The sequence below is a fragment of the Kogia breviceps genome, chromosome 1 (assembly GCF_026419965.1).
Source record: "Kogia breviceps isolate mKogBre1 chromosome 1, mKogBre1 haplotype 1, whole genome shotgun sequence".
NCBI classification, from domain to species: Eukaryota; Metazoa; Chordata; class Mammalia; order Artiodactyla; family Physeteridae; genus Kogia; species Kogia breviceps.
In genome coordinates, this window is record NC_081310.1 from 193,946,777 (window position 1) to 193,973,166 (window position 26,390).

The following is a 26,390-nucleotide window of genomic DNA, read 5'->3' on the forward strand; positions in this document are numbered from 1 at the left end:
AGGCATTGCCAGTTGAAGAACGCTCCTTAACACTTTGTGCTGCTGCACTGGGTGGGAAAGTCAGAGTTTTGGGGGGCCTTTTCCCCGGCCCTCCCTGGTGTCGGTGAGAGGTGCCAAAGAGCCTCCTAGCGGTTGCCCCACAGGCAGTCTCCTCCTTTTTATTTATTTGATTTTGTTCGCCCCCGTGCCTTGGAGAGTTAGGACTCAGTATATTCTGCATCCTTATTTGTAACAAATGTGTGTGGGAGAGGAACCCCGCCTCTGTGTACAGCCTCAGCTTGAAGTCGGTGCCCGTGTCCCCTGGCGGGGCTGCCTTTCAGGAAGCCGCTCCTGCACTGCTCCCTGCTTTGTCTCCGGAGTTAACAGTTGGTGGTGTTTCACCCTGAACTCGCTCCCTGCCTCGAGATGAAGAGGAAAGCTAAATCCTAGACCTGTGACATAGAGATGGGGGGCCCGACAGAACAGCAGAGGGAGGCTGAATTGCCTGTGGCTACCAGCTGTACAAATTTGAATTCTAGGGTTGGAAGGAGCATTCAGAGATCATGTCGCTTTCCTTTACCTCCAGACAGGACCCCGACAGAGATGTGCTGCCCAGAGGAGCTGTTCTGGGCCAGTGGTTCTCAAACTGTGGCCCCTGGATCACAGCATCGGTATCACCTAGAAACTTGTTAGAAATGTACTTTCTCAGGCCCCAGTTCAGACCTCCCGAATCAGAAACTCAAGGGATGGCACCCAACAATCCATGTAAGGAGCCCTCCTTGGGGTTATGAGGCACAGAGCAATCTGAGAACTGCTGCTCTAAGATAACCTCCAGCAGGACCCAGAGTGAAGGGTTCTCAGTTTCGGCGGCAGGAAACCAACACTGAGGTTCATCCAGCTGCTGTCTCTGCGCTTCAGCGAGTGCACAGGGCAGGATGGCTGCCCACTTCCTCTTCCTCTTTTTTATCTTGGCTGTGTATTGAGCTAGAATGCTTGCGTCCCTGGCTCTCTTGACCTTGTGCCAGAGAGACAGTGAAAGGTAATGGCTGCCGGGCCGTGGCGCTGGATGATGGCCCCGAGCAGTTCTCCTGGATGTGGTCACCAGTCAGCTTCTCGGTGAGCTCAGCCCAGATCCCTTCAGCATCTTTATCTCCTCCCCCCTCCCTGTCCCCCATGTCACCTTATAGTGCAGCGTAGCTCATGTCCCACGAGGCTTCTGAGCTGGGCCACTTGGAACTTGTACCTTTTCCCTTGACCCCACTCCCAATCCCAAGTTAAAACATCCTGCAGCATCTCTTTCGGAAAACAGGAAAGATTAAGGAGTCTCCTAGCTGAGTCTTGAAGCTCACATGAAAGCAGGAGCTCGTATTTGCCCAGCAGCAGAGTTTTATTTCCTTTCCTTCCGAAGGGCAGCTTGGGAGGGCAGCAGTTTTAACAGCCACCAGGACATCTCTTCCTGAGGGCTTGTGCTCTCTCTGTGCATCAGAGTCCGCTGAGCACCACACGTATCGCGGCGTCTCCCAGCCGTGCCCACCCTCGCGGTAGTGATGAGCAATTCTGAGAGTAAGCAGCAGCCGGGTTTCTGGTACATGTGACCGTTGTAGCACCTGCTTCCTCTGTGCAGATTGATTTCATTTGCGTTTCGTTTCAGACTGCAGCCATTGGTATAATACTTTTAAAAGCCAATTCTCCCTATAGCTTGGAGCCCAAAAGAATGTCCAGATGTGTCTCTTCCGATTGCTTTCTCTGTAGGCTTGCCAAAGGAAAGAGCCCAGAGTTCATTGGCATAGGAGAAAAGTTACTTAATATTTATGAAGGGGGCCAGATGTTCACATTTCACGTCACACCTAGTCAGACACGGTCCCTATCTTAGAGAAACTCGCTCTCAGACCAATGAGCCACCAGGCCATAGAAACAACAAACGGCCAGTCACTTCTCAATTATATCACACAGTCAAAAGTACTTTTTCTTTAAAGGCTCCCGGTTCAAGGCGGGCCCCTATCATCCAGTTCCTCCGCAGCCTCCAGCTAACCTAAGGGGCTAGAGAGAAAGATGGAGGTGATATCTGTTTAACCCGACTGCATAATTCTTTTCCTTCAGGGGGCAGCTCCACCAGCAGTGCTGTGAAAAGTGGACCCTGGTTAATGATGAGACCCAAGCCAAGATGGCCCGGATGGCTGCTGCAGCCGCATGGGGTTTAGGTAAGGCTCCCCTCCCAGGCACCCAGTCAAGGTGAGGACAGTGAGGCTGGGGGCTCGCATCTGAAAAGTACGGCACTGTGGCTGCCGGCAGAGGTGTCAGGTCTATAGAAGCATAAAACTGTTCATGTCCACTTCTCCCTCCTCCATCTGTCCTTTCTACCTCATGACCTGGACTAACTTTGTTAGATGTGTCTAATGATGGCTGTGCACAGGAAGGCCAAGGAAAGCGGTGAGCAAGCGTCAAAACTGAGATATTGAGTGAAGTTTGTTTGTATTCTGGCTCCATCATCACTAGCCTTTTTCCATATTTCTGCTTTGCATGGGGTCACCACCTTACGATCCGGTATGGTGGTTGGAGCGCCACCAACATGTCTTTATCCTGCAGAAATAATGAGAGAAGTCAGCTGTCTGTCTCCTTTTATTTCTTAACTTTTATGACAGAGTTTTCCCAACAAATATAAAAGCGGCTAGTATAATGAAGCCCTGTATGCTGTTCACCTTCTCCAGCAGTTGTAAACACTCTGGCAGTTTGGTTTTCTCTGCTCTCCTCCTTTTGCTGCCCGACACTCAGCCCCCTTCCTCCCTCTCCCTGAGTGTTTTCAGGCAGCGATTTCCTTCTCCTCCCCACAGACAAGTGTCGTTTTCTGACATCGGACCCCAGCCGAGAGGATTCCCAGTGTCTGTTTCAGGGATGTTCTCAGTAAGAGGGGAAGGGGCCCATGGATGTCCCAGGTGGAAGCTGCACCTGTGGAGTCCAGAGGAAGGTTACAGAACATCTACCTCCATTCTCACCCTCTGAGTCACAGAGCTTATATCCTTTCCTTTCTTGAGCTCTGAGCTGGATCCAGAACGTTTTTCAAAACCAAACTGCTTCCTGAGGAGTCATTATTTGTTATTTGCTTTTGCCCAGAGGCATAGAGGATGGATGCACAAGTGGTCTGGAGTGAAAGGCAGGAAAAGGCTTCGTAAACTCAGCAGCCCTGCAGTCTGCCGCTAATGAAGCTGGTGTCTTTCCTGCAGATGGTTTTGGAAATCCTGGCATTTGATACGTGCTCACCCCACCAGGGGAAGTGACTGTGTCTTTCCAGACGCCATCATTTCCCCATTCTGCCCTGATATGACACTACTGTGCTATGACCTAGCCCATCTTTCTGTCGTAGCAGAGCCTCTTAAAATATTTATCTCCTCCCTCTGAGGCACAGGTACTGCCAGAGTGAGACGAGCAAACTGTTTGTCTCATCCTGTCCCCTGTCCGCATAACGGCCGTATCAGTTGTTTAGGGGGATGTGTAATGTCCAAGGTACCATTGAACTGTGAGATCCTCCGTTGGTTGGGAAGAAAGCTCTGCCATCTCACCTAGAGAAAGCTGGGCGAGTTCTCTAGGTTAATGAGGTGCTGCGTGGCACCCTCTTGACCTGTGCTTATGTGGCTCCTTCCATCTTTCATGGAACTCCCTGGGGCAGCAGTGGAGGCCTGTGTTTGGAAGACACATGTGGCCTTGTTAAACTGGCTCTCAGCCTCACTGAGTGTAGAGGCTCTCTGCAGTATTCGGATACAGCAGGCTCAAGTGTGTCCTGTTTGGACCCCAAGCTAAATTCAAGTAACAGTGACAAGGCCTATTTGAGATGCTGCCTTTAGCCCAGCAAGCCGACCACCCTAATGCTTTTCTGTGTGTGCGTGTGCGTGCGTGTAGGTCAGTGGGACAGCATGGAGGAGTACACCTGCATGATCCCTCGGGATACCCACGACGGGGCATTCTACAGAGCCGTGCTGGCGCTGCATCAGGACCTCTTCTCCTTGGCGCAGCAGGTACAAACCTCCATGTACCCAGACCACCCACAAAGGGAAGGTAATCACGTGCGCCCCGTCCGCGCCTAGCACGTGGCGCCTGTGTAAACTGGCTGTTGTACTTCAGCTCTGGCGTTGGGCTCTGTGGCCTCATTAGAATGGCTTTGGAGCGCAACGCTCGGTAAGAAGATGACTCCCAGCATATCAGCCAGGGCCACTTTCTGCTCTGAGAGAGGGACACGTGTTCTGGAAGTTACCATTTAGATTGCTTTTGCAGTTGGCTTCTTGGGTCGTCGTTGCTTCCTTTTTACCATGTTGCTTTAGCACTGCTTGTGGTAGAGAGAAACCGTTTTACCGAAGGAGGATTCAGAGAGCGGCACGCCCCCTTCTGCAGCAGCAGTCAGTCACAAGGTTCTTCTGGCGCTGCAGGCGTGTCACACACTGGTTACCTTCTAGGCAAGTTAGCACTTGATTTGGAAACCCTGTGCTGACTTGCAGAATAAAATAACGAGGTAATCACATCCAGCCTTCCAGGCACCCGACTGTCTTGGGTGAGGTGCTTGGGTAAATGACCTGAGCGCTACCGGATGGGGACATAGTCATATTAACCTTAAACATTCTTTCAAAAAGGAAAAGCTCCACGTGCAGGGGTTTTAATTGATGAAACAGAGAAGACTCAAACTGCAGTCCTATGGCATCCCCACCCCCATCCCCAAGCCCTGATTTACATGATGAGAACTGAGACCTGGGTCATTCCCGGCACAGGCACAAAAGCTCCCATTTACGTGGAGAGGATTGGCATTCTTCTGCCTATTTCAGAGGCACTCCCTCAGGAGGACGAGGTGCTTAAAAGCCAGAGACAACCAGCTGGGCCATCTGAGTGCTTGCACTACCAACATGCCCAGCGTGGAGAAGTTGAAAGAAGGTAGATCCACAAGTTGTCCTCTTGATATGCAAGAAAACAGTGATTCTGTTCCTAAGCACGAATTTCCCTTCCTTTGTTACCCAGGATCTAAGATGTTAAGCTTTGGGCTGCCATACATTTCTGTCTGTGAAAGGTTTCTTGCCTCCCTCAGTGAACTTTTCTCTTCTCTTCGTCACTAGGATTTCAGTGAGACAGGTAACTTCTGCAGCTAGTTGGGAAGCCTGAAAATCACAGCCCTCCCTCCCCTCAGCTCCCAAGTCCACAGCTCAATTCCAGGGCTTCTGTTTTTCTCTTCCAGTGCATCGACAAAGCCCGGGACCTGCTGGACGCCGAGTTAACTGCAATGGCAGGAGAGAGCTACAGCCGGGCGTATGGGGTGAGTGTGGACCACCTGCACAGTGCAGGGTTGGAAGCACGTTTCAGTTCTTTTTGCAGAGTGGGCTCGTGAGGACACACAGGCTGCCGAGAGCGTGCCTGTGGGGCCAAAAGGAGTGACTGAAAGGAAGCCTGGCTCTCGGATTGTTCGCGCTGCGTTAAGTTGGAATGCAACTTGCTTCCACCAGGCCATGGTTTCTTGCCACATGCTCTCCGAGCTGGAGGAGGTCATCCAGTACAAACTTGTCCCCGAGCGCCGGGAGATCATCCGCCAGATCTGGTGGGAGAGACTGCAGGTGAGCCTGGTAGAAAGCCCCGCTTAGCCTGCCCCCTCCTTCCCTGCTCAGCATAAGCTTCCTGCTTCCTCACAGAGGTTCCCTTTGCACCCAGAGCAGAACACCCACAGGCTTCTCACCTAATAAGCCTCCAGCTGCTGCGAGAGACTGACCTCTTTTCCGGCCTCCTTTTACCCTTCTCTAGGAAGAAAAGAAAATACATATATATATACTTTTTTTCCTTTTTTGGCTGCACTGCACAGCTTGCGGCATCTTAGTTCCCCGACCAGAGATCGAACCTGTGCGCCCTGCGGTGGAAGCGCAGAGTCCTAACCACTGGACCACCAGGGAATTCCCAAAAGAAAATATCTTTGATAAGTGACATTATGGCCAGCCAGTTGAGAATCTTGACCTCAAAGCCAGTGGTTCTCAACTTTAGCCACACAATAGAATGACCTGGAGAGCTTTTTTTGGCCTTTGTTTAAAATAAATTTATTTTATTTCTTTCTTTTTGGCTGTGTTGTATCTTCGTTGCTGTGCATGGGCTTTCTCTTTGCGGCGAGCGGGGGCTACTCTTCTTTGTGGTGTGCGGGCTTCTCATTGCGGTGGCTTCTCTTGTTGCGGAGCGCGGGCTCTAGGTGCGCAGACTTCAGTAGTTGTGGCGCACCAGCTTAGTTGCTCCGTGGCACGTGGGATCTTCCCAGACCAGGGCTCGAACCCATGTCCCCTGCACTGGCAGGCGGATTCTTAACCACTGTGCCACCAGGGAAGCCCCCTGGAGAGCTTTTAAAAATCTGGATACCCAGACCAAATAAACAAAATTTCTGGGCATAGACCCAGGATCAGTATCTTTTCAGCCTTCCCAGATAATTCCAGGATGTGACTGATGCTGAGAACCACTGCTCTAAGTCCACTTGCTGACCACCTGCATGCAGCCCTTTAAGTGGGTGGCCTGATGTGCTCATTTACTAACCCTGCCCTTTACAGTTCTCAGGTCAGAGTCATCCCACAATCTCTGTGCAGACTTCTTTGCACTGAAGTTTCCCCTCATCGAGAAACTTTTCCAAGTCCTCCATCAGTATTTTCGTTGTACATTCTGATCATTTTAGCTTGAGGAGCTGTCAGTTCCAGATCTGGGAGTCAGGAGTCTTAAGTGTCCTTGGAAAGGACAATTCTCCTATTCCTTGAGTAGGGAGGAGGAGGAGTTTGTCGGCAAAAGCCTTCACTGCTCCAGAAGCCACTTGTCCCCTGCTTGTCATAATCAACCTTCCGGGATTTTAAGCTGTTTCCTCTTGACACAATCCACACTTAATTCCAAATTCTGTCCCCAGACAAGTTGAGGTTTGTGCTTCCAACTTTTCGGTAGGCTGTGGCAGGGCCTTTTGACTCCAAGTTGCATTCCTGTCCGCGAAGTTCCGGGCGCATTCCACTGGAAAGGAAGAGAGCGGGGCAAAGGATTCCCTATGAATACAGTCGTCTGTGCTCTGAAATGAGCACATGCAGTTCTTTCGCATGCTTTATTAGCAATTATGAAGTGCCCAGTGCATGTTTTTATGGAAAATTGTCCATTGAACCCCAGAAAGGAATTCCACAAAGCCAGAATTTCCCACTTGACTTGTACACACCCTGGTGTTTTTAAGTGCCTGTAATGAGGTGAAAAGTTTCCAAATCAGAGATCTGATAAATCTTCTGCCATTCTAACAAGTGGGCAAAATAGAGACCTGGAAGGGGGGGTAGATTAAATGAGTCTCAGAGAGGAGGGGCCCGTGTTTGACTTCACTGTGTCCAAGATACCATCATCATCTTAGGCCTTCGTGACTTTCCTACCTTAAGACAGGAAGATGCTTTTTGGTGTCCAGGGGCCAAGTGATTTCAGCATCTGGGAGAAACTAGCAGATGATGAGAAGTCACCAAAACAGTCACTCAGTGTACTTTTATGTGTTTTTCTAACTTTCCAAATTACTGTTGTTACACATAACAGGACAGAAAATTATGGTCCAAGGCCTAAAAATACAGCGTCAACTTTGTGGTAGGAATTTGGCTCTTGTGGATGGCTTACTGTCAGAACACTCAACCAACTGCCTAGGCTGCAAGAGTGCCGTTTGGGGATCAATTAAACTGAACTCCCCAGCCAGTGGTTCCTGCGGGGCAGTTTGAGAGGCAAACCTTACTTGCATTGGCTCTTTTCTTGCCTTGGGTTCTTTATTCAGGGCTTAGATTGTGTCTTATGTTTAAAAGCCTGCAACCATTGTCGCTAGACTTTTAGACTTACCTCCATGGAGGACAGCTCATTGTTTGGTTTCATGGAACTCTCTGATGAAGTGATAGATCTCAGAAACCCATCTCCCCTGGCGTTTGTCTCTGAATCTGACTTATTCTCAGGAAGGTGTAGGAGGAGAGGCTTGCTCTATTGTCAACAGTCTTTCGATATAAAATTAGCTTAGCCCCTTTGATAATGATTAATTCACTTTGTTTCTTTTTAATTTAAAAGGATTTATATGTGTGAATGAATGAGTCCCTTTCCCTTCTATGTGCAGTTTTTGATCTGAGACGAATAAAAATGTAGAGGAAAGACAAGGTCAAGATCTGAGTGCAAGTTTAGGCTCTGATAACTTCAGAAATATAACCACCACCAACTTTCAAACAACATCAATTGAAAATTTAATGATTTCAATTTGTTTTACACTTAATTAGTTTTTAAAATTTTGAAGGATACATTTTAAATTTAATTTCTTTGTCAGTGGAAGGCATCTTCAACCAGAGAGACTGAAGCAAAAAATTAAAGCTAAAAATAGATTATTTACAATTCAGAAAAGAAATTTAAATAATGTAGTTCATTTAAGCCCCACCATGGCCCCATGAAGTTGGTACCGTCTTTGTCCCATTTTACAGATCAGTCACAGAGAGGTTAAGTAATTTGTCCAAAGTCACATAGGTAGTAGCACAGTGGACCAGCCAGGATTCAGGCTCCAGAGTACTTGCTGTACCGCTTCTCGAATTTTGAGAAGTTCCTAAGAGGTGTTTCACTCACAGTACCCTTCACTTGAGAAAGATGAGATTACAGAAATGAATCTCTTTTTTGTTTCAGAGTGGGTTTCAGTGTTGCTTGTGAGGGGTTAAGTCATAGCAGAGCATGTGTCTAATCCTGGCTTCTGGACGTTCCAGGGCTGCCAGCGTATTGTGGAGGACTGGCAGAAAATCCTCATGGTGCGGTCGCTAGTGGTGAGCGCTCACGAGGACATGCGGACCTGGCTCAAGTATGCAAGCCTGTGTGGCAAGAGTGGCCGGCTGGTGAGTGTGCCCGCCGTGTGGGGAGGGTGGGAGGCTGAGGGGGTGCTCCTGGCCCGCTTCTGTGTATAACCCCAACCTCTTGTTTCGAAGGCTCTTGCTCATAAAACCTTAGTGCTGCTCCTGGGAGTTGATCCATCTCGGCAGCTTGACCACCCTCTGCCAACAGTTCACCCCCAGGTGACCTACGCGTACATGAAAAATATGTGGAAGAGCGCCCGCAAGGTCTGTGCCCGAACCCCGCAGGGGACCCCACGCGTCGCCAGGACGCTCGCCTAACCTGCTCCTCACGGCCTCCTCCAGGCCCGAGAGGAAGCAGCGCCCAAACCACCATGCCGGGGGGTTCACGCCTGTCAGGAGGCTGTCTGGCCTGATTTCAAAGAGTGAATCATACTCGAGGAGATGCACATATACCATTGATCAAACCAACGAGTGCAATCACAGTTCTATTTACTAGCAGCTAGAATGTGCTAAAACATAGAAAAAATTTCTGGGTTGTGTTGTTTTTTCCCCCTAAGAGAAGGACCCAAAAAAGCAGCATGTTTTTAAAAACACAGACTGAAACTTTCGTAAGACCAGCTTGGTTTTTCAGACTTCTCGTCCGTTTGGGATTCAAAAGCAGCAACACCCAGAATGTGATGCTGAAACCAGTGGGGAAAATCACCTTGAAGCCAATGTAGAATTCCTCTGACTTTATTTACAGACAGGTCCTTGGGAAATAGATGTGGCTTCTTTTTTGTTTTTATTTTTTAAAACAATCTCCCTGGACGGTGGTGATGATTAACAAAACGTAGGCCCTGGAGGCAAAATCAGCACCTGCTTTGGCTCCCCCTTCACTGTCCTTATGAAACAGAGGAGGGAGTCCCAGCTGTCCTCTCCCTGTTGTCCCCACAGTGTCCCTGAGATGAGAAAGGAATGCAGAGCAGCCACTGGAGCTGTGGCTGTGGAAGATGTGATAAAATAGCAGTGGAGTCTCGGCTGAAGGCTTACTTGGGAGATCCCTGGACTGTGTCAGAAGCTGATTTCTTTTGTGGGTGCTGGATTCTGTGACTCTGAATGCCACCCAGAGTGGGAGCCACAGCCCTGCACCACGCACTGGGTCTTTGATTGAGGCATACTTCAAATATCATGGCCCATGTGTCCTTCTCCAAATGTGCAGTTTGGGGTTTTTTTCTTTTGTAGTTGTTTGAGAGGGGGTTGTTTTGTTTAGTCTCTGTGAGCCTCCCAGGCCAGAGCACTTCTGATTCAAAGCCTGACCTTCCTCCAGGCAAATGAGAAAAACAGAAGGTGCTGGATCTGAATATAGTTTGGTTTCCTCCCTATATGTAGCCTCCAAGTCTTGGAATGTCTTGCCGAAGGCAGGCTGAAGGAGTGTTTTGGCTAATATTTCAACCAAGGAGTGGCTTCTTTCAACATAGGACCACAGCCCAACTTCTCCACAGATTATGGCCTTTTCTTAGGAACCCAGATTCTGGAGGGAGACCATAAAACCACATGGATTAAAGATTTAGAAATCTGTTTAAAATTAGGTGCTTGAACTTCAAGCCCGGAGCTAGAGATGCCATATCTTCGTAAGAGTTCAGGAGCTACTCCAAGAAAACTGACTACTTAATAATAATTGTGCTATTGAACAAGTCACTTTACTTCTCTGAGCGCTGTGTTCTTCTTCCATAAATAAGGATTGTACTCTCTGCTTTGCCTAAGGCAAATGGAAATGGGGAAAAGCAGATCCCGTTCTGCAGGAAGACATCAGACAATAGGTGTATGTCCACTGTTTTTCTAGACAGGACAGTTCACAGAATCTAGAGACAGGCTGGTTCCTTCTGTGAAATTTCACTAAGGCGAGAACATAGCTGTTGCCCACAAACCACGCAGGCAGTCAAGAGCCAGAATAGCCTGCCCAGCTTACACTCTGGGCCTGAGAGAAACCCCTTCCTCCAAGCGGGCGGCCCATCATCTGTAAGAGAGAAAGAATCATTTTCCCCCCTCCTCACTTCCTGGGGATGGAGAAAAGAAGGAGTTTTTAATAGAACATTTTCAATTCCTTGGAAATAAGTTGCCTCCACGCCACCGAGTAGAAAGATACTAGAGTCTCCCATGCTGGGTAAACTGACTAAACCTAACATTGGGCTTCAAACCCAGACTAATACCCAGCCTCCCCAGTTTGGGCAATTTTCGTTTTGTTCTTGTGGAGTCTCCCGAAGAGAATTTAAACTCTCTCTGGACCGTCAGTGACACGTAACCTGTGGGCTCTGCAAAGCACCTGGCATCCGAGTTCCTAGTTCGGTTCTTACCTGCTTGATGTACACACCCACCACCCTGAGTTGCCTCCCGCCTGTTTCACGAGGGTCATTTAAGGGCCCCCCCCCGATTCTGTTTTCTCTTCCCGATCAGATTTAAGTCTAGCCAGTGTAGTTCCCATCGAAGAAAAACTACAGGGACACTTACCACTTCCCAGGCGTGAGGTGCTAATGTAGCTCATTTTTCAAAGCCGCTGGTGAGGAGTGGAGCTCTGAAGGCAGGTGTGTGAGGGAGACAGGCGTCTCGGTCACTGTTAGAACCTCTGTGTGTCGGCCCTGCCCTCGTGCGTGGGTTAGCTGCCCCTGGGTTCAGCCCTCTCGGTGCCAAGTAATTAATTAATTCCTTATATATTAGAAGTATCTGAGGTTGGTCCTGGCCCCCAAGCCAGGGAGTTTCAGCTTTCCTTCAGGGCCATCATCACTGACGTGTTTCTATTCAAAAAAAGAAAAAGAAGAAGACTCTTACGTGATTTACAGTAAAGAAGTCATTCTGACATTTATTTGAAGTGTTGGGTTTTTTTCTCTCCTTTTCTGTAGCAGAGAACACATATTCTCTTTTCCACGTTTATCACGATGCTGGTGTGTGTGGACACGGCAGGCTTACACAGATGGCTTGTAACCGACTCTCAGAGCTCTGCCTCTGCCCTGCTCTGCCCTGGCTCCGCTGTCTGTTACAACCCAGATGCCTTCTGTTCACTTCGTATAAAGTCACGTAGTGTGAAGAGACGTAACTGCTGGCGGGCGCTCTGCAGAGTTTGTTCCTAAGCCACCCTATTCAACCAAATGTTTGCTTGGCTAGTGGCCCCACCATGCCACTTGCACGTATGAGGGGCCTCACCCCATCTCTCTGTTCTATTTGTGTACTGAGGGTTCTGTCAGATTTTTTAAAAATATTTTATTGAAATATAGTTGATTGACAATGTATTTCCGCTATACAGCAAAGTGACTCAGTTATACATATATATACATTCTTTTTCATATTCTTTTCCATTATGATTTATCACGGGATCTATGACATTTTTTTAAACTGTAGTTTTTGCTATGCTGGTGTCCAAGGTACCACAGTGTTTTAAACACATGCTAAAGTTTTACTGGCCTGAAACAATTCCCCATAAGCCTGATTGCCCCCAGGGCAATATATTGAGTGTGAAGTAAGCCGTGCTTTGAGATTTTACTTCATATGAATTGTTTTTTGTGGGGTAGTCAGGGAAGTAGTTTTTTTAAGGCTTATCAGACTTGTAATTACCGTTGGCCAAGGAGAGCTAAGACTTGAGTTGAAAAAATATTCATCTTCTTGAAAAGCCCAGCCATCTCTCAGCCTCACACCCCATCCTCCATCCTACGCGGTCCTCACCCTGTGTTCTAGGGTGTTCCGTTGGGAGAGGGTTGGCTCGGGTGCCTGTGAACAGCAGTTCCTGACCCCTGAGGTTGGGCCCAATGCCGAGTGGTTCCCTGTGCCTTTGTCCTGCTACAGATCGATGCCTTCCAGCACATGCAGCACTTTGTCCAGACCGTGCAGCAGCAGGCCCAGCACGCCATCGCCACTGAGGACCAGCAGCACAAGCAGGAGCTGCACAAGCTTATGGCCCGGTGAGCTCCCCACGGCCGGCCCTGCCCCGCCGCGCGCCGGCCCTGCCCCGCCGGCGGCCTCTGCTGCAAGGGCCGTGTTCAAGGCTCCCGCGGCAGCCGGCTGCTTACGTCTCTCTCACCTCTTCCAGTAGGGGTCCCAGGCAGCCATCGAATCACGCTACCCCAAAATCTCTGCCACTTACGTTCCCAGGATCCAGCAGCCCAGGAGCACCTGTGTGCTGTTCTCCTGGCGTCTGGCTTTAGAGTCTGATATGCTGCTGCTGCCAGATATGCTGCTAATTTGTTGTGTGACTTTAGATAAGTTACTTAACCTCTCTGTGCCTCGGTTTTCTCGTTACATAAAGAGGGGATAGTGAGAGCTCCTTTTTCCTAGGGTGGAATGAAATGGTGTGAGGATTAATGGAAAGAATACATCAAGCCTTTAGCACAGAACCTGGAATAGCGTACCAGTCAGTAAAACGTTAGCTGTTGATTTTGTCATATCAAAAATGGAGGAGAAGGGGCCTTCCCTAGTGGCGCAGTGGTTGAGAGACCACCTGCCGATGCAGGGGACACGGGTTCGTGCCCCGGTGCGGGAAGATCCCACATGCCGCGGAGCGGCTGGGCCCATGAGCCATGGCCACTGAGCCTGCGCGTCCAGAGCCTGTGCTCCGCAACGGGAGAGGCCACAGCAGTGAGAGGCCCGCGTACCGCAAAAAATAAATAAATAAATAAATAAATAAATAATGGAGGAAAAGGAGAAAGTAAGGGAGGAGCCACATAGCAATCAAAAGAAAAATTGCTCTCAACAGCTACCACCCACCATGATGAATTTGGGGGAGATAGATCCATTCAGACCTCCGTGTGCCAGGTACCTGGTTTATGCTAGCATTGAAAGACAGGGGGCAAGAAGAAGAGACCATCCCTTTCCCCAAAGCCTGTCTTTTTCCTTCCACGCGGCTAAGAATTCTGAGGGTTCCCTCCTGTTGCTTCCCGAGGGGAAGAATAAAGATCAGGGAGGCTTTTGTGCTCCTGTGATGTAATTCATTGTTCTCCTTGGAAGGGCTCTTCTGAGGAGGGGGCAACCTGGGGGCTTGTTTCTCTGTTTGCAGATGTTTCCTGAAACTCGGGGAGTGGCAGCTGAACCTGCAGGGCATCAACGAGAGCACGATCCCCAAAGTCCTGCAGTATTACAGCGCCGCCACGGAGCACGACCGCAGCTGGTACAAGGTAGCCAGAGACGGGAACCCCCCGCTGCCTCCTGCCGACGCCCGCCGGCCTGTGCGCCCCAGTGGCTCGTGCTTTACAGCAAGGCCTTGGTGGCCTGGTCTGATACCGCGAGGTGGCTTCTTTCAGGGCTGCGAGCCAGTTTCTTAGAGGCCCTTTCCACGTCTAATTGATAGATTCTTTGACTTGAAAAATCCTTATACCGTGAGTGTGTGCGTGGCTCTGGGGATGCTGTTGTCTCACAGACTTAGCAGCTTGTTTTCCTAGAGCATCTGGACACATGGTTAGTCTCCGGAACTTTTATCTTCCCTTGGGTCATCTGTTCCTTCCCAGCTTCTTTCTGCTCCTCATCTAAGAACTGAACTTTCTGTTTTTATTGGAAAGCTCCGGGAAACATCCTGTTGTATCATAGGAAATTTTTCAAGAAGATAAACAGAATTAGAAAATGTATAAAAGATGTGATGGGAGAGGACTGAGTCTTGGGCGTATACGTCTTTGGTGAGAGCACACGTTCTCATGTTTTTTCTCTCTTTTCTGAGGGGCCTCCTGGTAAGTGCTACGTGGTGTGGCAGGTGTCCTCCGTTTCTCTCCGGTGTCCCCTTAACCGGCTGATACTGTGTGAATTAATCCCTCTGGGATCCAAACCTGCATCTGGAGACCACAGAAACGTCTACAACGAAATTCTTATGCTGCTTTAAGCATGCTTCAGTCTGATCTGAAAAATGCTCATTTTGTGAAAGCAGCAGTAATTATTCTCTCTAGGATAGCTTCAGTCTGAGGCTGGAAGAATATGTCCAGTGAACCCTTGGTTAGTTGGAACCTTACTAATTAGAACTGTGTCCTAACCAGATTACTTTTCTTCATTCAGCTTTTCAGAAAGAAACAAATCACAAGTAAAAAACTGGCTCCAGGACTTGTAGTTTTTTCCTAGCATGAGCCCTTTTGGGTGTGCACTGCCTTCTACCATCAGGGTGTATGTTAGTCCCATGTGCGTGCAGGACTCTTTCTGTCTTGTTCAGCGGGACCCCCAGCTCATAGTACATATATAAGAGGTATTTGTCAAATGAACAAAAGTATGGGAAAACTGAGCTTGGGTCATTGTAGGATTCTTATTCATCAAATAGAGGTTAATTATGATCAATCTACTCTGCTTAGCTGGGGAAATGGACACTTCGATGTTAAAGAAAGGTTTTTAGCAAGGGATGCAAAGGAATTTACTGATTATCCAGAAAGTCCAACTATGAGTAGTTTTGGGTTTTTTTTTTTTTCGCTGTAATGGGTCTTTGTTGGTGCACGCAGGCTTTCTTTAGTTGCAGTGAGCGGGGACCACTCTTCGTTGCAGTGCACGGGTTTCTCATTGCGGTGGCTTCTCGTTGCGGAGCACGGGCTCTAGAGCACAGGATCCACAGACTCAGAGAGTGGGTTCCTGGTTGTCAGGGGCTGGCGAGGGGATGGAGTGATAGGTAAGGGTGTGAGGGACATTTTTGGGGTGATGGAAATGTTCCAAAATATGGCAGTAGTGACGGCTGCCCAGCTCGGTAAAGTGTCCCCATGCGCTCCGGTGCAGCCTGTGAGACCGTCGCTCTCCGGACAGAGAGCTGACCGCAGGAAGACTGAATGAGCAGTGGGTCCTGGGCACAAACAGGCTCAGTAGTTGTGGCTCGCAGACTCAGTAGTTGTGGCTCGCGGGCTCTATTATATATATATATATATTTTTTTTTTTTTTTTTTTTTTTTTTTTTTTTTGCGGTACGCGGGCCTCTCACTGCTGTGGCCTCTCCCGTTGTGGAGCACAGGCTCCGGACGCGCAGGCTCAGCGGCCATGGCTCACGGGCCCAGCCGCTCCGCGGCACGTGGAATCCTCCCGGACCGGGGCACGAACCCACGTCCCCTGCATCGGCAGGCGGACTCTCAACTACTGCACCACCAGGGAAGCCCCTTAAATTATTATTATTATATACTTATTTTTATTTTTATTTTTTTGGCGCGCAGGCTCAGTAGTTATGGCACACGGGCTTAGCTGCTCCGCGGCATGTGGGATCTTCCCGGACCGGGGCTCGTACCCGTGTCCCCTGCCCTGGCAGAGTATTCTTAACCACTGCGCCACCAGGGAAGCCCAATGAGTGGATTATTTAATGTCCTCCTATCACTGCAAACTTATCAGGTCCCAAGTCAAACTCTCCCTCACGCTCTGTACGCCAGGCAATGCTATACCATAGCGTCACTGCAGCTCAAAGCCTCAGAGGTGTGAATGGTTAGCACCAGAGGCTTCTTGCAAGCAGTCGCTGAGCACTGGCTCTCTGACAGGCCCTGAGCCAGGTGCGAGGGACGAACGATGACCAAGAGTCACCCTCCGTGGTCGTCCTGTGCTCTCAGTGTGTCCCCTTCCCCACTGTCCTCTGGCCTGGTTAAGACCTTCACCCTCACCCCTGAACCTCTGCCCTCTTAAATAATCTGTTTTATATCTGCTGCCAAAGGAGTGTTTGAAGCCCAGCTTTTAACTCAGCTTTAAACACTCCACTTCCTGCAGAATGAGATGGCACGTCCTTGGTGTCACATGCCAGCCGCTCCGTGGTCTGAGGTGCCGCCTTGCTGGGCTCCCCCTCACTGCTCTCCTGCGTGTGCCCGAAGCTTCAGTCGCATCTGTCTGCTGGCTTCCTGTGAACTGTGCCGTGCTTGCCCAGTCTGCATCTCTGTCCCTGTTCCTCCTCTGCCAGGACGCCCTCCCTGCCGCCCTCTTGTGCCGTCCCTGCCCATCTAAGGCTGCTCAAGACCCACCGCGGTCTCTCCTCTGTGGCACGTTGCCCGCCCGTCCCTGGCATTCCCGCTGTCTGTCTCTCGTTGCCCTGGTCGCGTTCTGCCTGTCTTTAGGTTTTTGAGTCACCTACCCTACTAGGTTAGCAGGTCCCTGAGGCAAGGCCCATAGCTTGTTCCTCCTCATGTGCCCCCCACCCCGCCCGTGGCACTCCCCACAGCCCCCGATACAGCAGATGCACCACAGAACGAATGAATCGCGTTGGATTTAGTAAAGTGCCCCGTTCCCCAGTGTTCCATGAAGTGACCATTTGCTCTGCTGACCACTGAGGAGAAAGGGCGGCCCGCACTCTTGGTCAGCTGTGGCCTCACACCCCTCAAGGCCCTCGATGCCTGAGCTTCCTGCCCCTGCTGATGTCACAGCCCCGATGTCTGTCCTCTCGTCCCCGCCCGCAGGCCTGGCACGCGTGGGCCGTGATGAACTTCGAGGCTGTGCTCCACTACAAACATCAGAACCAGGCCCGTGACGAGAAGAAGAAACTGCGTCACGCCAGCGGGGCCAACATCACCAACGTGGCCACTGCCGCCACCACGGCGGCCACAGCCACTGCCACCAGCACCGAGGGTAGTAACAGCGAGAGCGAGGCTGAGAGCACTGAGAACAGCCCTACCCCATCTCCTCTGCAGAAGAAGGTCACTGAGGTACCCTTCCTTCCTCCCCCATCAAGGACTGACCCGGGCACCAGGCGCTCTGAGGGATGGAGGCTGAGAGGAGCCTGAGGCCCTACTCTGAAGCTCTGGTTGAAGCCAGAAAACGTGGTTTGCCATCGGCATTGTTTGAGACAGTACTTTTGTTTATATATTTGGGTTTGGGGAACTGACGTAGCCCCTGTGCTGAAGAATGAGGTCCTCGTCATGCTTCCCATGTGACTGAGCTCATTCTCCCAATGCTCTGCACCGGTGTGAAGGCAGCCTGCGCATCTTCGGGCCCACTCTGAGCACAGAGCCCGGCAGAGTCCATCCCCTGTCATCTTCTCTCCCCTTCCACCTCCCCTGAGGCTGTCGGTTCAGGGCCTGGGGCAGCTGACCGGCATGTTCAGGGCCCTAACCCCACCTCCTCTGCCACCCTGTTCAGGAAGCCAGCCTTAGCCCAAGATAGTAACAGTTACGGCACCATTGCCCGAGTTCTTGCTCTGTGCCAGGTGCTGATCTAAAGGCTTTCTGTGTATTAGCTCATTTAATCCTCATAACCACTCTTTGAAGTGGATACTATTCAGTATGCTGTTAGGCCCATTTTATAGATGAGAGAGCTGAGGCAGGAGTGCCACTAACATACGTGTGTTCCAACAGGATTTGTCCAAAACCCTCTTGATGTACACCGTCCCTGCTGTCCAGGGCTTCTTCCGATCCATCTCATTGTCACGAGGCAACAACCTCCAGGACACGCTCAGGTATCAGGGAAAGGAAGGGAAGCCCTCGTGGGCCATGTGGATGGCAGGTCACAGAAGTCATACGTAAAGTCCTCTTTCCCTACCCACCCCGATGAGCACGTCTCAGAGTCGCAGCTGACCAGGCCTCACCTGTGTGGGTGAAATCTGCAAAGAGGAGGGAGCAGTGGCCCAAGGACTGCCTGTGTGTGGCTTGATATGTAGGAAGAAGAAACCCAGCTGTTTCTCACAATATCGCTGAAATTCCTTCAGCTTTTGGAGGCAACTCTGAGAGGCCTAAACAAATGGCACAGGCCAGCCAGTCCAGAGGCTCTAGGTGACCAGCCCTCCTGCGTTTGGGGGTCTCCACCAGCTAAGCGCCAGGTTTCCAAGTTGCTGCTGCGCCACAGGCGACTCTCTCTGCACATGCAGAGCTTGTCCATGGGATCGTCTGTTAGAGGGATGAGCTGGTGCCATGGTGACCCCTCTGCGTTACTTGGAATGAAATAATCGTTCACTTGGAATGATCTTCCTGTGTCTGGCTGAGCCCTGCTGGCCATCCCCACCCACCCCCCCCCAAGCAGTCCCAAGACCAAACACATTGGAGAGCCACTGATTTGGAATTCTGCCCATTCTCTTCCCAAGAGTCTTGAAGATGAAAACACAGACAAAAACTGGTAAATTAAATTTTCTGTGACTTTCATTTTTCTTTTCCAGAGTCCTCACCTTATGGTTTGATTATGGTCACTGGCCAGATGTAAACGAAGCCTTAGTGGAAGGGGTGAAAGCTATCCAGATTGACACTTGGTTACAGGTGAGGACACTTGGTTACAGGTGAGTGTACTCAGTTATAGGTGAGGCTGCTTGGTTACAGGTGATGACACTTGGTTACAGGTGAGGCTACTTGGTTATAGGTGAGGACAGTTGGTCATGGGTAAGGGTACTTGGTTACAGGAGAGGGTACTTGGTTACAGGTGAGGGTACTTGGTTACAGGTGAGGACACTTGGTTGCAGGCAAGGACACCTGGTTGCAGGCGAGGACACTTGATTACAGGGGAGGACACTTGGTTACAGGGGAGGACACTTGGTTACAGGGGAGGACACTTGGTTACAGATAGGGATGGGTCAGATCTTGCTCCTCGTCTGTCTCCTGCTAGAATCATACACTGTTGAGACTATCAAGGAAGCATGTGCTGTACAGTGGTGAGGAAGCGGGGATCGACCCCAAGGTCAAGACTCCATATTTTCTTCAGTTCCTTTTAGAGAACTGAAGAGAATGAACCATTTCCAAGCCCAACAGCGTCTACCAAACAAGTCGTAAGAGCTGTTCGTGGCTCAGAAGAATAACTGGAGTTGTTTCCACATCTCATGCTGCACACTGTGTCTTTCTGAATATCAGGTTATACCTCAGCTCATTGCAAGAATTGATACGCCGAGGCCCTTGGTGGGACGTCTCATTCACCAGCTTCTCACAGACATTGGTCGGTACCACCCCCAGGTACGTGGAGACCCGGGGAAGTTTCTCGTCTAACTGCTGACCTTCTGATTTGGTGTCAGCCTTTCCTAAAGCTGCTCTAGGGATGCGAGTGCAACCGGCAGCTAAGCGTCCTGTCCTGCCCCCGGGAGGCCCTGCCCAGCTGGCAGGCTCTGGGACCCAGGCGCCTTCCGGGGAAGAAAGCACCCCCGCCCAAGTCGTACCGCCCCTGCCTGGTAGACTCAGGGGAGTGTCGGTGTCATATTCTTGTCATCCTCGTTTCACACGAGTTCGCAAATGTTCCTTCTGTATTTGCTTCAGGCCCTCATCTACCCGCTGACGGTGGCTTCTAAGTCTACCACCACGGCCCGTCACAATGCGGCCAACAAGATTCTGAAGAACATGTGCGAGCACAGCAACACGTTGGTGCAGCAGGCCATGATGGTGAGTCAGGGCCGGGGCGGATTCCGCGGCCTCTGGTCGCCGAGCAGAGGTCTTGAGTGAGATTGTCGTTCTTCCTCGTGACAGGGCTGCGCGCCCCTCTGGCCGCCAGAAAGAGCACCTTCTGTTTCTCCGAGACAGGCCTTCCTGAGCTGAGCTCATCCCTGGTGCTTCCCTCCTTCCCCTTTCTGACCCAGGTGAGTGAGGAGCTGATCCGAGTGGCCATCCTCTGGCATGAGATGTGGCACGAAGGCCTGGAAGAGGCGTCTCGCTTGTACTTCGGGGAGAGGAACGTGAAAGGCATGTTCGAGGTGCTGGAGCCCCTGCATGCTATGATGGAGCGGGGACCCCAGACTCTGAAGGAGACATCCTTTAACCAGGTATGGGATGAAAAAGCGTCACCTGAAGGGACTCCAGAGCCTTTTGCAGACAACTTTCCCTCTAACCTCTTTACTGACTTGAAGAAAATGTGTTCTGATGGAGGGAGGTCATAGGTTATAAAACACCAGAAATTTGTTTTTCACTAAGTTACAAGAACCCTCCCGAAACTTTAATTGGAAAACTGTGGGATTCCTCACGAGGCCATCTCGTCTCTCTTCCAAACTTACTTTACCTGAGAAGCCATCCTGAGGTGGGGACTTTGGGGCTGGGATACTGCCAGGCTTCCCTGCTGAGCGATCCAGGCCAGTGCCTTCTGGCCAGGGTGCACTTCCGAGGAGTTCTGCTGCCTGCCTGGGGACTCAGCCTTGTGGCTCGGTCAACACAAATGACAACTTGCAAATGTCCCCTGCATTCCAATCCCTCAGGCGTATGGTCGAGATTTAATGGAGGCCCAAGAGTGGTGCAGGAAGTACATGAAATCAGGGAATGTCAAGGACCTCACCCAAGCCTGGGACCTCTATTACCACGTGTTCAGGCGAATCTCAAAGCAGCTGCCTCAGGTAGGACGTTGAGCCTCCGGCAGGGTTAACGGTCAATATTATCCTTTCTGTTTCATTGTCTGTGAACATTCTAACGCTAACCCCCCAGCACCTGGTTCCACTTCTACCTGCAGACTTTGGGACAAGTCATCGCTATTACCAACCCATTGAAAAATACTGAAATGGCATTTAAATTCCTCCCTGAGGCAGAAAACTAAACCCCGTGGTAATTATTCACAGCTCACATCCTTAGAGCTGCAATACGTGTCCCCAAAACTTCTGATGTGCCGGGACCTGGAATTGGCTGTGCCGGGAACGTATGACCCCAACCAGCCGATCATTCGCATTCAGTCCATTGCACCATCTCTACAAGTCATCACATCCAAGCAGAGGCCCCGGAAGTTGACGCTTATGGGTAAGGACCATCGTGTGGACCCGAGACTCGGGTAAGGACCCAAGTCTCCCTCCCACCCTGGCGGGCCCCTCCCCTCTCCTGAAACGACTGCTTGCTGTCCACACGACTAATCTTTCTTCCGTTTATTGAGAGCCGAGTAGGGAAGTGGGTTTCTCCTTACTGCCTCCTCCCTGGGACCCCTCCTTGATTCATACAGCTGTGCTTACTTAAGTGAAGCATAACGCTCTCCCCCCCGCCCCCCCAGAACAGATGGAAGGGAGCTGTGAAGGACTGCGATGTGGAGGATGGGTGGGTGGGCAGCTGTCAGGGAGCCGATGAGGCCAGGAGGAGGCCCCGGATGCAAGCGCAGCAGGTGACGGGCCACTTTGAAGGAGGGGCACCGGGCCTGAGTGTCCTTGTTTACTCTCACGTTCTCTCTTTGTGGGAAGTGCTGTGTAAAGTGAACAGACCGAAGTAGAAATCAGTTCAAACAGTGAGGTTTGTTACCTGGGGGCTGTGGTTTCGGGAGGCCTGAGTGCTCCGCGGGCACTCTCAGCCCTCTTGCCTTTGACAGTGCTCGTGTGTTTTAAACAGTGATTATTCACCGGCAGCAGCGAATGCTGGTCCACGGGTTACTGTCTCTCTGTGGCCTGGCCTTTTCTAATACTAAAACACGTGTTGGTCAGCTCTCAGCAGCGTCTAATTAAAGAGACTTTACCGAAGGACTGTTTTCGGAGGTGTGGCTGAGTTAAGTGAAGTTAGTACTCACCCCCAACCTCCGGCCTGAAGAGGGCACAGAGCCCGGCAAGGGCTGGAACCTGGAAAGAGAGGCCGTCCCCTAGAAGCCGTGGCTCAGACAGTGGGAGGGAGCTATTTCCAGAACCGTAGCCTGGCCAGTTGTCAGTGGCAAGTACCCTGACTCTCCCTCTCCCCGCCCTCTGACCTCCTGCCACTGCCCCCATTGGCCAAGCACACAGGGGAGCCCAGGGGATGTGGTCTCTAGGGGTCAGGCTTCTCAGGTCAGAGCAGGGCAGAGAAGGACAGAAAGTGGGTTGGGGAGGGGACATGTAGAGTGACCATCTTTGTGCAGACTTGTTCCTGGCCCTCGAAGACAGAGTTTTAAAAAACTTTTATGTTTGTTGATTTGAACAGCATCTCATTGGGGGACCATTAACAGGAGGGCCATTCTCTTCATCCGTTCTAGGGGGTGTTTCTTCTGTTTGTAGGGACGGTATGACTGGGTGAGTTATGTGTCCGCAGACTTGTGAACGCAGTGGTGGTCCACCAGCCAGTGGGATTGAGGCCCTCTGATCCTCGCGGACTGCCCCCCCCCATTCTTTACAGGCAGCAACGGGCACGAGTTTGTCTTCCTCCTGAAGGGCCATGAAGACCTGCGGCAGGACGAGCGAGTGATGCAGCTCTTCGGCCTGGTCAACACCCTCCTGGCCAATGACCCGACATCTCTTCGGAAGAACCTCAGGTACGCGGGATGCCGTGAAAATGGCACTGATTTGAGAAATCTTCCAGTCACAGCGTAGCATCTCTCCAGGTAGTCATGTACCTTTGCCCGATAAATAATTACATACCTGACAGGAAGTCGTCAATAGCCAAGGTGTCAAGGAGAAAAACTCTCCAGGTTTTTAGAGTATTCTCATGGGAAATGCCTTTGATAACCTCTAGAGGATTCAGAAAGGAGCACTTTGTGGGCTTTAGACTGGAGATCCCACAAATTCATTGTGTTCGGCCCTTACAGGATGACAGCCCTGCCACGCCCTTCCTGTCCTCAGTGTTCTCTGACCCCTCTTTTCTGTTAAGAACATAGGTATTAAGTGGGGAGGTTATTTTAGGCTTAGAAATAATCATGGGATTGTTCCCCCAAAGGAGTGAGTGTGTTAGACAGCTTGGGAAGGCTGATGGTGCCTTCACACCATCAGCCCCCTGACTCTGCGTGATGCTTTATCCTTCGCAAAACGTCCCTCATCACACACCCCGCAATAGCCCTGTGCCGGCAGGTTCGTTAAAACCAGTTTGCGTGTGCCGTGAGTGGGTCAAAGTTCTACTTTGTTTTCTGCTCAATGGCCCTGCTTCCCCCGTGGGGTTTAGCATCCAGAGATACGCTGTCATTCCCTTATCAACCAATTCGGGCCTCATCGGCTGGGTCCCCCACTGCGACACGCTGCACGCGCTCATCCGGGACTACAGGGAGAAAAAGAAGATCCTTCTCAACATCGAGCATCGCATCATGCTGCGGGTATGTGCTCAGCCTGCCGGGCCCGGCCCTGTGGTGTCTCAGAGGCAAAACTCACCAGTCAGCGAGTCTGTACAAAGCTGCTCTTCTCGTTCTCCTATACGTGTCCCTCACTGAAAAACCTATTTGAGGGACTTAGCTGTCGACGAAGGGTGAATGATGTGATTTCTAAAGCAGATGACCTTCTCTAAGAGACAGAAGGACCCTAGAGCCCTTCTGGAAACCTAAGAAATGAGGTTTCCCTCGCCCTCTGTGAGACGGGACAGCATTATTTATCAGGCACCGTGTATCGACTGAATACTAATAGTGTATACAGAGCACTGACTGGCCACATGGGGAAAGAACGCTTAGTAGGTGTGTGAGTGAGGAGAGCGAGAATCGTTTGTTACCCAGAACCTCGAACCTTGCGGTGTTCTCGTTCGTACCGGTTGGCTGGCACTGAGGCAAGGCCCGTTCTACCCCGACCCCCTGGCACTTCCTGTGGTCACTGGGTTAGAGTGGCCACTGCTTTTCCTTGTTCCCCTTCTCCTTTTGGCGGTGGTGGGGAGATTAGAAGCCAGCCGTGCCTGGCCACAGAGCCTTGTTTCTGCCTGGGTGTGGGCCGCCAGTCTCAGGCCGCCGCCCCCTCACAACCCTTGTGGCCTGGTGCAGATGGCCCCGGACTACGACCACCTGACGCTGATGCAGAAGGTTGAGGTGTTTGAGCACGCCGTCAACAACACGGCTGGGGACGACCTGGCCAAGCTGCTGTGGCTGAAGAGCCCCAGCTCGGAGGTACGGCGCCCCGCCCCCGCCACGCCACGCCACGCCCCGCTCGCGCCGCTGCCCTTTGGCGCACCCCCTCTGGTCAGGAATGGCTTTCTTGTCTGCTGCTGTGCACCTGGTGGGCGAGGCTCTGTAATGCTTAGCTGCGGATGCCGGGCAGTCTTTCAGAGCAGAGACCGAATGGGCAAGCCGCGCAGTCTAGCAGTGGTTAGCGCTTTCAAGTGTCAACCACCGCTCTGCGATAGTATTCTATCGAGGCTGTGAAATCGTTTCCATATGTATCATACATTTCCTATTTATTTGGTTTTTCGATTTTGTTAACAGTATGTTGCTCGCTTTGAAATTTTTGTTTTGTTCTGATGTGCATTTTTTAATGTTAGGAGTTAATAGATTTTTAATCCTTTTCTTTAAAGTCTACCTTTGGCTTTATATTTAGAAAGTTTCCACCTCAAGATTACGTATCTTTTCTTGTACTAATTATAAGATTTGTCATGTGATGTGATACTGCTGTATGATAAATATAAAAGATGTTAAGAGAGTAAATTACATATAAGTTCTTATCACAAGGGGAAAAAAAAGATTTGTGTTTACGTTTAAATCCTTAACCCAAGTTGGAATTTAAAGTTAGGGCATAGGGCTTCCCTGGTGGCGCAGTGGTTGAGAATCCGCCTGCCGATGCAGGGGACACGGGTTCGTGCCCCTGTCCGGGAAGATCCCACATGCCGCGGAGCGGCTGGGCCCGTGAGCTATGGCCGCTGAGCCTGCGCGTCCGGAGCCTGTGCTCCGCAACGGGAGAGGCCACAACAGTGAGAGGCCTGCTTACCACAAAAAAATAAATAAATAAATAAAGTTAGGGCATAAATTTTATTTTTTTAAGATGATTAAGCGATATTTTAGTAGTAACAAATCAGCCATCCTTTCACCACTGTTTAAAAGAGTCAGTTTTTATTATATACTAAATTCTTATATGCCTTTGGATTTCTTTCTAGAATTTCTATTTCATTGATCTTTCTTCCTATTTCTCCTCAAGTATCCCACTGTTAATACAAGTCTCTTCTCATTGGCTATTTACATATAATTTTTTCCAGATAAATTTTGGGATCATTTTGTCAAGGTCCCCCAAAAACGTGCCAATGAATTTTTATTGAAATTACATTAAGTGTATTAAATAATCTGGGAGGATATTACATCTTTTCAATCTTAAGTGGATATCCTTAAATGGATATTTTCATTTACTCAAGTCTTTATATTTCTAAGCAAAGTTTAATTTATTTATTCATCTAAGTTCTGCACATTTCTAATTAAGTTTATTCTGAGCATAGTTTATCTTTGTAATTATGAATGTGATTTTGGGTCCCTTATACGTTCTAACTGGTTATTGATGGACTATAAACAAACAACTGATTGGGGTATAATTATGTTGAAACAAGTTAGTTTCCAGAGCCTCGGTTCACATGTGCTCCTGTGTTCTAGGTGTGGTTTGATCGAAGAACCAATTACACCCGCTCTTTAGCAGTCATGTCCATGGTTGGGTATATTTTGGGCCTGGGCGATAGGTGAGTGAATTTGTTTCTTTGAGTCTTGTTTCTTGAATGGCTTCATTTTGTAGCCATTGTAGTTTTCTCGAATGGCTTCATTTTGTTTTCCAGTGAGATTTATGACCATTTGGTAAGTATTTGTATTTTGTACTTCCGGCACTTTTGGGGGCATCAGCCTTAGTGCCCTGTTTATTGTCCATATGCCGACAGAACAACACGTCAAACTAAAGAGCAGAAAAACCATAGTTCAAGGGCACTACTTTCTCCATAGGTTGGTTAAATGTATTAAAACCCATATTAAATCCAGTTGATTTTATTGATTCAATAAACATTTATCAATCACCACCATGCTAAGATAAATAATTCTATTTCCTTAATTGAAACCAACCGAAGTAGATCCTTCTGATATTCCTGCATAATAAATTTCATCCTAGTTTACTGACTGAAAAAGTAGTTTAGGAAGGTTCAGAAATTCAAAACAAAAAAAACCCTAGGGGCTTCCC

The 26,390-nt window shown here is 50.0% G+C and overlaps 1 protein-coding gene across 3 annotated transcripts in view; it reads left to right on the forward strand.

The window, feature by feature from the left end:
- MTOR (mechanistic target of rapamycin kinase) overlaps nucleotides 1-26,390 on the forward strand; it is a 121,551-nt gene that overhangs the window by 85,142 nt on the left and 10,019 nt on the right. For all 3 annotated transcript variants that reach the window (XM_067017523.1, XM_067017516.1, XM_059057697.2), the window contains exons 31-50: nucleotides 2,080-2,180; nucleotides 3,874-3,989; nucleotides 5,192-5,269; nucleotides 5,457-5,564; nucleotides 8,709-8,834; nucleotides 8,925-9,056; nucleotides 12,606-12,721; nucleotides 13,813-13,930; nucleotides 17,137-17,382; nucleotides 18,031-18,131; nucleotides 18,825-18,921; nucleotides 19,507-19,605; nucleotides 19,903-20,025; nucleotides 20,220-20,402; nucleotides 20,829-20,963; nucleotides 21,183-21,357; nucleotides 22,681-22,816; nucleotides 23,440-23,587; nucleotides 24,236-24,358; nucleotides 25,823-25,905. In XM_067017523.1, coding sequence (XP_066873624.1) covers nucleotides 2,080-2,180; nucleotides 3,874-3,989; nucleotides 5,192-5,269; nucleotides 5,457-5,564; nucleotides 8,709-8,834; nucleotides 8,925-9,056; nucleotides 12,606-12,721; nucleotides 13,813-13,930; nucleotides 17,137-17,382; nucleotides 18,031-18,131; nucleotides 18,825-18,921; nucleotides 19,507-19,605; nucleotides 19,903-20,025; nucleotides 20,220-20,402; nucleotides 20,829-20,963; nucleotides 21,183-21,357; nucleotides 22,681-22,816; nucleotides 23,440-23,587; nucleotides 24,236-24,358; nucleotides 25,823-25,905 — 2,544 coding nt within the window. The remainder of the gene's footprint in view (nucleotides 1-2,079; nucleotides 2,181-3,873; nucleotides 3,990-5,191; nucleotides 5,270-5,456; nucleotides 5,565-8,708; nucleotides 8,835-8,924; nucleotides 9,057-12,605; nucleotides 12,722-13,812; nucleotides 13,931-17,136; nucleotides 17,383-18,030; nucleotides 18,132-18,824; nucleotides 18,922-19,506; nucleotides 19,606-19,902; nucleotides 20,026-20,219; nucleotides 20,403-20,828; nucleotides 20,964-21,182; nucleotides 21,358-22,680; nucleotides 22,817-23,439; nucleotides 23,588-24,235; nucleotides 24,359-25,822; nucleotides 25,906-26,390) is intronic.